Raw genomic sequence first — 10234 nt, 5'->3', positions numbered from 1 at the left:
GAGAAGGGCCAGAGACTGTGAGAGTGAGCAGGAGTTGGGCGGAGGCTGCTGAAACAACCAAGGCTGCTGCAGGGAAGCCCTCCTACCACTGCAGTAGTCCGCTGAATTGAACAGGACAGTGCTTGTGTGATTACCAACCTGTGATAGATAACCTGCCCATTGATTACTTGTTAGCAGAAGGGTTCTCCATTCACTCTTCCCCTAGACTCTGAAGAGCTGCAGTCATAAAAATCAGCAGTCTTAGTAATACCAGGAAGTTACAGCTAGTCCATATATATCATAATAGATCACTCTTCAATCAATGTAACGCACCAGATTTCCTTCAGCAAATTGATTTATTGACGTAACTTTTTATAACCATGTACAGCATCTATGCATCTCCCATTGGAAGAATATCCAGCGATAGAGCTAATGTTAGTCTGACACACAGCTTTACCCAACAATTCTCATTACATTTCTAACAACAAACAGTGGTGTACTCCATAGATGGTCATAAACGGCCAAAGCACCCAGTTGTTCAAAAGTAGAATAGAAAATCAAGACTCTTATCAAAAAATAAAGCCTGATTCTGGATTCTTTCACTTTAAATTCCTTTCAGTCCTGTGTTCTGTAAGTGCTATGAATATTAATCTACATACCAACGAGTGATCTTGGCCCTCAGTATTCATCAAAACTGCTGCCTGTCAAAATGAAAATCTAAAGGGCTTTTTGCTGCTGACTCAGGAATCAACTCAAGTTAACTCTAAATTTTTCCCTCCATTTAAAAGGCAAAGATCAAGACAAACTATCTAATCCCTTGCCACTCGCCCTGATTGAATAAAAATCCATCCAAACTTTAAAGTCTTGTTCTCTCCATTCAGTCACTGAATTCCAATTGAAGGTACCAGTTATCGGGGTGTCTTTTATAAACAGTTGATCATCTCAAAAGAAGGAAAAACTCCAAACTGTCTACTTGCAATTATGGTAATAAAGAACCTGTAGTTACAAATACCTCATGTCAGTGATGGACGTGTGAGATGAATGCCTCCAAAAACCACCAATTACCTCCTTCCAGCCATTCAGTTCAACAAGAGTTCATCTGAGGTTGCACATTAAATTCAAAGGAGAACAAGTGGCATCAATGGCCTCAACAACTTACCAAACTCCATCTAAAACATTTGCATTTAAAGTGTAACCACAGTTTGGACATTTTTAATTAGTCCATTTCTAGACCACACAGAGAGAATTATTTATGTAAACTAAGCCACCATATCTAATAGTAACATAACAACATTCTGTAAATATTTAGGAAAGTAAAACTCCAAGAAAGTAGACAGTAATTGATCATAAAATGATTAGCGTTGCTCCAGTAAGAGAAACAAAATTCCAATCAAAGGGAAAAACAAAAGAAGCACACGTACAGCTCAAACGTAATACACTACTGCATGAGAGTTTAACTTTAGCACTGCTCACTCAGCTACACAAAACAGAATCTAGATTAATATACAAAAATGTTTTATTTCACAGTGAGGTACATAAAGCTTCTAACTTTAGTAGGCTAAGGCTAAGAGAAGATTGCCTGTTATCATAAAGAGTTTCACATTTGACATATCCATACCTATTATTGTTTGTGAAGAAAGGCACCAATATTATTTATCCATCCACAGTTTGCTTCTGCATCCACTCCTTGAGGAATGAAGATGGATTATCTGAGGGTCAGTGACCTACTGACCATCATGGACCCAGAGAACTAAAACACACATTTATGTGTACAAGTACCCAACAGCATTTATTAAAAAAAAAAAAAAAAAAATCAAAAAATAGCTCATATGTAAACATATTACAAAATTCTGTTAGTTTTTTCCTAGTGGTGTCAGCAATATATTCCTGTAAAACTAACCAGCTGTGTTATTGTTTCCTGTTTACAAAAAAAATAAGAAAACACACGCACGTTAAATCGCCTCATATTTGAGTTAAAAAGGCACAGCATCCAAACTGTCCAGCATGATACAGGAACTCCCAGCCCCCCCCACTGACCTCCAGGCTGCATGGTTCAAGAGTAACAATGTCGAAGGAAGACACTTAGTACAAACGTTTATGAGGAAGGCCTTGCTCCTTGAAATGTCAGTTCAGACCACCCTAGTATGCAGTTGGGAAGCTGTCAACTGCAGTCTGGAAAAACCACATGTAAAATGTGACCCTTAAATGTGTGTTGGCATACATTTGGCAGAAGAGTTGGCACAGGCAGGTATAGCTGCTGTTGGTGGTAGCTCCCTCCAATCTGTTCTCCTTACATCAAGGCACAGTTATGGTCACAGTTGATGAGTTGTTTGTTTGCATAGTTTGCAAGGAAAGAGAGACCTCAAACAAGCCCTCTCACTGCCAATAGTCCCTCACCTGTTCTACAGACTTGTTGGCAGCTGACGGCAGTGACAGCATCGCAGCTTTCCCTCTTGCAGGCTGTGACCTAAGGGACCTGCACCATCTTCTCATGTACCAATGGCCACCTCATCCGCTGCAGCTCCAGGCAGGCCCAGCTTCCACCCTCCTTCCACAAAGGGTGGCTGGGAGCTGTAATTAGACAGCTCAGTCGGCGAAGCGCTGCAGAAGGTGGTCATCACCGTGCCGGGCGCTGCCACTATCCATGAAACGCTCGCAGGGGAACTCAATGAGGTCAGCCTCACTGAGTGCACAAGCAGCACCACGGGGTGGACGGTGGGACTGGAAGCCCGAGAAGTCAGCAGACACACCAGTGCCCATGGAGCGGAGCGGCCGTCGGGTGGAGTAGAGCTGCCGCACATGAACGGGAGCTGCCTTCCTCCGCCGCCGCCCCAGCACCTTCTTCCGAAGCAGGCGAGAGGCCCAGGCTGCCAGTGCAGCAAAGAGCAGCAACGCATTGACTGCCAGCAGCACCAGCGTGAGGAGCTGCTGGTCAGGGCCGCGGGGCCCGCCCGCCGCCGCTGCACTGCCCTCAGGTAGGGTGACCAGCCCCGCACAGTGGTCCCGCGGTGCTACTGGGCACACACGGCCGCCAAGCACACCCTCGACACACACGAGGTAGGGGGTGTCTGGGCGCAGCTCTCGTAGCGTGGCAGCTGGTTCGCCGCGCTCAGGCAGATAGACAAAACGCTGGAACTTGACAGCAGCACCGAAGCGGTCGAAGAGCAAGCGAAAGCGTGCAGGGCCCAGCAGGCGGGGGCTGCGGTGAGGCCGCACAGCCCAGCGCACTGTCACTGAGCTGGAGCCCACCGCCTCCACCGACAGGTTGCAGAGGAACAGCTTGTTGAAGTCGCATGGGTCAGACACCAGTGGTGGCATGCTGGAAGATGGCACAGAGCGGGGCTTGCCGCCACGCCGGGGCCAGGCCACGCTGGGTGGCACCGGCCCTGAGGCCTTGGGGTGGGCAGGCAGCAGTGTGGGGCTGGGAGATTCCACCATGCCCTGTGGTGCCACCATCTCATCTTCAGGCACTGCCAGCAGGCGGGCAGTGGAGGCAGATGGAGGAGGCACACCCAGGGGCCCATGTGGCAGCCCCACAGGCCCCACAGCGCTGCTGCTATTGGTGCCAAGACCCTCAGCAGCTGGCAGAGGGGATGCGGAGGGAGAGGCGCCATTGAGGCAGGGGCTGCCGTCAGGTGGTGGCAGCAGCTGGTTGTCCTGCAAGTAGTCGAGGTACTTCCCAGCCAAGTTGGGTGGCAGGTGGCACTGCACAAAGACAGTGAGTAGGCGGCCCTGAGAGTGCCATGCCCCCAGCCAGTGCTTGAAGCCACGGAGGCGGCAGTCACAGCTCCAGGTGTTCCCTTCCAGCTCCAAGCGGAACAAAGCCGGGCTGGAGGTGAAGAGCTCACCAGGGAGCGTGGTCAATGCATTGTCTCGCAGGCTGAGCTCCCGCAGGTGGCTGAGGCGCCCAAAAGTGGTGGGGTGCAAGGTGGTCAGCGCATTGCGGCTCAGATCCAGTGCCTCCAGGCTTCTGAGTGGCTCCAGAAGAGCGTCAGGAAGGTGGCTCAGCTGGTTGCCCTCGAGGCGTAGCTCTTTCAGTGAGCCCAGCCCCATGAAGGCATCCGGTGCCAGGTGAGCCAGTCGGTTGTCACTGAGCGAGAGCTTGGCCAAGGTGGGTAGGTGCCGAAAAAGTCCCCCTGCTAGCTGCTGCAGGCTGTTACTGGCCAGCAGCAGGGTGTGGAGGGAACGCAGCGGTCCAAAGAGTTCTGGGTGGCGAAGGGAGCTCTGCTGGTTCCCAGAGAGGTCGAGGAAGCGCAGCCTGGCCAGGCCGGTGAATGCCCCACGGCTCAGCCAGCGGATGCGGTTGGACTCCAGGTGGAGATAGAGTAAATTGGGCAGCCCCGAGAAGGTGGAGTCACCCAGTGAGCCCAGCTCATTGCCATCCAGGCGCAGCTTGACCAGGCTGCCAAGGCCAGAGAAGGAGGCGGCACTGAGGCGGCCAATCTCGTTGGCATTCACATAGAGGATGCGCAGCTTGGCAAGAGTGCTGAGCGTGCCGGGGGCCAGTGCAGGCAGGAGGTTGTTGCCCAGGTAGAGCTCCTCCAGCCGGCCCAGGTGCTCAAAGGCCTTGGGATGCAGGGAGCGGATCCGGTTGTACTGCAGGTCCAGGCGCTGGAGCCCAGACAGGCGGTGGAAGTCAAAGGCAGAGATGTTGGTGATGAAGTTGCCTCCCAGGCTGTAGGTGAGGACATCCTGGGGTTCGTCGGTCTTGGGCACGGAGCGCAGGCCACGGTTGGTGCAGAGGAGATGCTGGTGCTGCTGGCAGTCGCATGGCTCGGGGCAGATGGGCTCGGCCGCGGGCAGGAGCAGGAGAAAGAGCGCGACGGAGCCCCACGGCACCATCAGGAGGAGCCGGCGCCGCGCCCCCATCCCGGGACGAGCCGAGGGCTGCTTCCCCCGGCGGCTTTGTGTCCCTCCGGCATCCCACCGCTCCTCGGCGGCTGCTAATCGACCCCTCCTCTGCTCCGCGCCGGACCGAGCTCCGCGCCGGGCAGGCGGGCGCCGCGACCGGTGCAGGTCGCAGTACCCGACACCATGGGCTCCCGTCACCCGAGCCGGCCGGGGCGGGGAGCGGCAAGAGGGCAGCGGGTGCCGGGCTGTGCCCGGGGCCGGTGCCGCAGAGCGGAGCTGAGCAGGCTGCCCGCTGCTCCGCCGGCTCTCCCGGGGGCGGAGGGGGCGGGCGGAGCGCGAGGATGGGGAGGGCGGGGTGGGGGGGGAGCCGGAGAAAGACGAGCTCCGAAAGTGACCGAGAAAAACTCAGCGGAAATTCGTACTTCCCACACTGTGCCCTGGGGGAGCGGAGGATCGGATGGAGAGGGGGAGATGGAGCGCGGCAGGGAGGGAAGGGAAGGGGGCGGGAGGCCGCAGCCCGTCCTGGCTCGGCCCGGCCCCGGCAGCGAGCGGGGGCCAAAGTGGGAAAGTGGGAATTGGAACCGGCTGCGGCCGCCTCCCGGCACATGGGCTGCAGGCAGAGCTGAGCATCGGGAGGGGGAAGGGAGGAGGAGTACACGAGCCACCCCCACTGCAGTCTCCCTTTTTTAGGTCGAGTTTAGGAACCTGCCAAAAGCAATAGTTACGGTTTGCCCCAGATTTAAGGGCTACGTTTTGTATTCAGCAGATGACAGTCAGAGGACTAAGCCACCCATAGTAACTCAAGGAATGAGATTCCCTTCATCCTCTTCACCAGTCTGCTTGGGAGGTTCCCGGCACCAGCGACCCTTGAAGATGTAGCTGAGCATCTTCAGCTCCGTGAGGCTCCTTGGATGCTCTGTTGTAATAAAATTCCATTTTTAAGTCTTCTGTCTCAACAGTATCCAAATTCAAGTGAAAGGAAGGTGTCAGAAAGCGTGTTGAAAAGCAAGTAGGTTGTGTACCCGTCCATTCACTGTCTTGCTTTTCTTTCCTGTTGGCATTGGTTTTGTTTCCTAAGATGCTGCCAGCAGGGTAAATGAGTGACTAAGGGCAGGAGGAAATGAATATATATGCAAGCTGTTTAAAGTTGTCAAATACAACAAGAGAAGGAAGATAATGCCCAAAATACTGGGTTGGAAATACAATAAATACTTTGGAGACTGTGAATTTGTGCCCAACCTCATACATCTGAATACGCTTCTGGATCATGCCTGTTCTTGCACTAGAAAGAAAACTTCCTATAGTGGCAGCTGTGTTCTTAGTGGCAGTGTCAATAAGAGCAGATAGTGTGGTACAGTACTTTGTGCTGAGGCCCTGTTGCCCACTGTTACAGAACAGCACTACGTTGAGCTAGCTCTGACTTGGTCCTTCAGTCTTGTGGTTGGAGAACAAAAAGCATGCTCCAAGTCTGCTCTGAGGATGAGGCAAAGTATTCCACGTGGAGAGAGTTGGCAGATTTGCTTCAAAAGCATCAGGCTGAAGAAACCTTGAATAAAAGTCATGAATCAGTCAATGGACTATCTCTAGAGCATCTTGATTCTTAGCTGTTGTAGTTACATGAGGCTTTATGAAGGGGAATGGTATAATTCTGTAGTGGTAACTGCGTTGTGTTGCTGTGGGAAGTCATGCTTAGGACAGGAGAGTGATGTTTTCTTTAACCTGGATAAATTTTGCAAATATCTTTTAAAAATCAAGTGAGCAGCTATGAATTATTACTTACTCCTTGGGAAAACCCAGTATGAATAACAGTGCACTGGAAAATAGTTATGACAAGGTCAGTTGGCTAAAGAGAGTTTGAATAGAAAACTAAAGGGGTATTGGTGGGCTTTATTTGTGAGAAATGACAACTACAGTAGGCAGACTTGATCATCTAGAAAAGTAAGTGAAAAATAACCTAACTATACCCTAAAGTCTACTCGGAGGGAAAGATGTCATAGCGTATTGGCATCAAAAATGAAAAATATCTGATTAAAAATGGTGGTGATCAGAGTTGTCAGATTCCAAATCGTGTTGATTTCTGAAGATTTTTCTGCTATCTTGTCATCAAACAAGCATGTTCTTAGATTAACTTTGATTTATAACTGTGCAGTAAATTGTAGCTGCATTGTTTTCTGGGGAAAAGCAGAAGTTTATTTGCTGAGTTTCTGTCGTGTTTTATTTTCAGCAGTACCATTAGTAAGGCATTTCTTTCCTACAGTGAATCTAAGCAAGTTTCACATGATGAATTTTTTGCTGCCCTTTTTCCTTCTTTTTCTATGTTACAAAAGTATCTCTTCCAGCATTTGTTTGTGCTTCTAATGCCCATGGATAAGAATCCAGAGCTTTTAGCTCACCTTCTTACTGAAAATGTATTTGTTTGCCAGGTTTTTTTCTTTACGGTGTCGATCACATCATGTCTAACATTAATGACAAAGTGGGGTGTTCTCCTTGCTACAAAGACCGTGTTTCTTTTCTCACTCTCAAAGCTACTTTAGTACTGGAGAGGACACTCTGTCCGAGTTTTGTTTAATTGCAAGTAGAACATAATCAAGTAATGATTTTTTTCCCTCCAACAAACTTGGTTAACTGTGGTGTGCTTTAAAAAGTGAAAATTGAGGAAACCATTCTGTATAATGGAATGCTTTTTTTCAGTTCCTTTGGGTTTCTTTTTTTGAAACATACTCAAAAGTTTTGGGGCAATTTATGAACTGTCCTTCCTGTAGAAGCACTGTAGATCTTTTTCTGTTCGTGTGTCATTGCAAATACTTCAGATTTAAGTCAAATTATGTCTTTTGCAGTGGCATTGCTTTCGATTTATGCATTCTGACACTTAGCCAACATTATTGTTTTCACTGGCTTTTGGGGAATTGTGTGTGTCAGAATTTTTGTTTAAAAATCACTAGTGATGCTTAGGAAGAAAACTCATCATGTTTTTATTCTTTCTCTGAAAATATCTTAAAATAAAAATATTAATATCTTAAACCAGAAGCAGAGTGCAAAAATACACTGCCTTTATTCTGATTTGTTGATTTATTTTTTAAATTCAGGTAGGAAATTATTACTTGAAATACATTAGGAACAGGAAAAAAAAAAAAAAGCCACATTTGTTTTCCTACTTTGGAAGAGAACTTCCTAACTGCAGTAGTTCTTGTTTCCTTATGCAAGCTCACAGAAACATTTTAAATGTGTGATTGAGAAATAGTAATCATGTGCCACTCACTGAAAAAATAATCTGACTATGAAAAATGGTTGGAAGATTACTACAAAAGGAGCATCTTTTTAAGTTTATCTTCAAGTACACCTTAATTATTAAGATTTAAAGCATGAGGACTTTTAAGAGACAGGAATAAATGTCAAAACCAGAAATGCTGTCTTTCCTCTGATATATATCTGTGCCCATGATGACTGGGAGAAAACTGACCTTAAATCAGGATTTCATTCATGACTAAATAGTATCCATCTGGTTGTTATACCGAAGTCTCTGGACTTTTTTTGTTGTTACTGTTTTATTATTAATTTGAGATGTTATCTAGGCACTGATTAGAGGGCTGGTGGTTAAACATGGTGAATACGTATTTGTGGGCAGAATGCAAAATGGAGTGAAAGGAGCAGCAGCATGCTTAGTGTGACCTATCCCAGCATGTACTGGGAACGTGGCAATACCCATTGAAGAAGGAAGAATTATTCTTTCTTGATTCTGGAACAGAAGGATACTTGGTGCCAAACTGGTAAGATTAAGGCTGATACCTCATGACTTCATTTAGCTACTGGGCATCACAATGAAAGTTTTATCTCTCAGAAAAGCAATTTTCCATTGGTCTGTACAGTTCCATTGCCCATTAAACACTGAAGGTGTTCTCCTTTGAATTTATACAAAACGTTTCTAGAAGTGTTAGCTTTAGCCTTTGTTTCTTACTGAACCTAGTGGTTTAATGACACAGTTAAACAATTTGACCTTAGCTTCAGAATTCTCATATAAAACAAGACAGAAAGCTTCTGTAAATTGCTATGTGGGATGCAAATGTTTTGTTGGTTACAATAAAAAAAACTTACAGTTGTTTGACTCCCGGTGTCACTGGAGATTGTGGTATACATCCGAACTCGGGCAACATAAATACAAAACCTCTGTATTTTCAGATGAAACATACAGTTGAAATTGAAATTTTTGTAATGTATCTTTACCATAAGCCACACCTTAAAATATAGTTATAATTAAAAAATAAAATGAAATGTTTTGTTACTGTATGCATAGATTATGCATTTTATGAAGGCAGCTTGGAAAGTAATGCCTCCTATTTTATGATTTCGTCCAGTGACGTAAGAAGTGAATTTAGGTGTTTGACATCACAGACTGAACCTTCCCAACAATATTCCATTATATGTTGTTGCCATGAGACAAATGGCAGCAGAGAGGCAGTGGGGCAAAAGTGCGTCTGATATGGAAACGCAGGTGAAGCAACAGTGTGGAATGGAATTCCATCGTTTGAAAAAAAAAAAAGACATTCACAGGTGCTTGCTGAACATTTCTGGAAGACCAAATAGTGGATGTGAGCACAGTAGGGTAGTGGTGGTGTGTTTCAGCAGTGGTGACAGTGACAGCAGGTCACCTCTGCTGGTACAGATTGTTTTGAGCGTGGTATGCAGGCTCTTGTTCATCCCATGGGAAATGCACAGCTAATGGTGGAGACTGTATTGAAAAAACAGCGTTCTGTAGCTAAGAATTTGATCTATTAAGTAGTGTTATTGTGTTCTTTGTTTCTGTTGTAGTTTCCATGGAAATAATTGGAAGGTATTCAGAGCAGCCTTCATAGATATGGCCCTAGAAAATTTGTTTTCACTCAGTGCTGCCCAGGCAAGACAAAATGTTGGGTACCCATGGATGAAAGCATCTTTTAAGTGGTCACCATTTTGGTGCTGTTCTGTGCATCAGTGCAAGTAATGCAAATACCACAGTGTAGGAAAAACACAAGAATTCTAGTGATAAATGCAGTAATACTCTTTTCCTTTAAAACTGCACAAACTGTTCATCCATGTTGTGTAATTTATACTGGTTGCTCTTACAGTTGTAATTCACATTTCAAATAAAACTTCCTGATATGGTGGTTTGTGTTCATTCATTACGAAATGTCATTTGTGACATCCAGTTTTTCAGAAATAAAGCATGACTCCCCAAGCAACAGTTAATATTATATGCTTGTTCTGCTCTGTGGAAGGAAAGCCACCAGATGTTTAATAGATATCTGCCCCCATTATCCATAGAGGCCTGTGGGCTATAAGGCTCTGCTGATTGCAAATACCATTAAATCTTTTCTGAACCAAACATCTGAGGAAAGTATTTGTGTTTTATGTGTTTTATGGCTAGTCT

At 46.6% G+C, this 10234-nt stretch overlaps 1 protein-coding gene across 1 annotated transcript; it reads right to left on the bottom strand.

Moving 5' to 3' along the window:
• Positions 1-316: 316 nt before the first annotated feature.
• On the bottom strand, positions 317-9101 carry TRIL (TLR4 interactor with leucine rich repeats). The gene has a single exon (XM_015853866.3). It carries the CDS (start codon positions 4846-4848, stop codon positions 2566-2568), a length of 2283 nt encoding a protein of 760 aa, XP_015709352.2. The 5' UTR covers positions 4849-9101; the 3' UTR covers positions 317-2565.
• Positions 9102-10234: the final 1133 nt, after the last annotated feature.

The sequence above is a fragment of the Coturnix japonica genome, chromosome 2, assembly GCF_054131305.1.
Source record: "Coturnix japonica strain WE chromosome 2, WE-NBRP24, whole genome shotgun sequence".
Lineage (NCBI taxonomy): Eukaryota > Metazoa > Chordata > Aves > Galliformes > Phasianidae > Coturnix > Coturnix japonica.
The sequence above is the reverse complement of the archived record's forward strand: the minus strand, read 5'-3'. Positions and strand labels throughout refer to the sequence as shown.

What these genes read in the sequence shown, in the direction of transcription:
- TRIL (XM_015853866.3), bottom strand. Translation starts at nt 4,848, where the DNA reads ATGGGGGCGCGGCGCCGGCTCCTCCTGATGGTGCCGTGGGGCTCCGTC.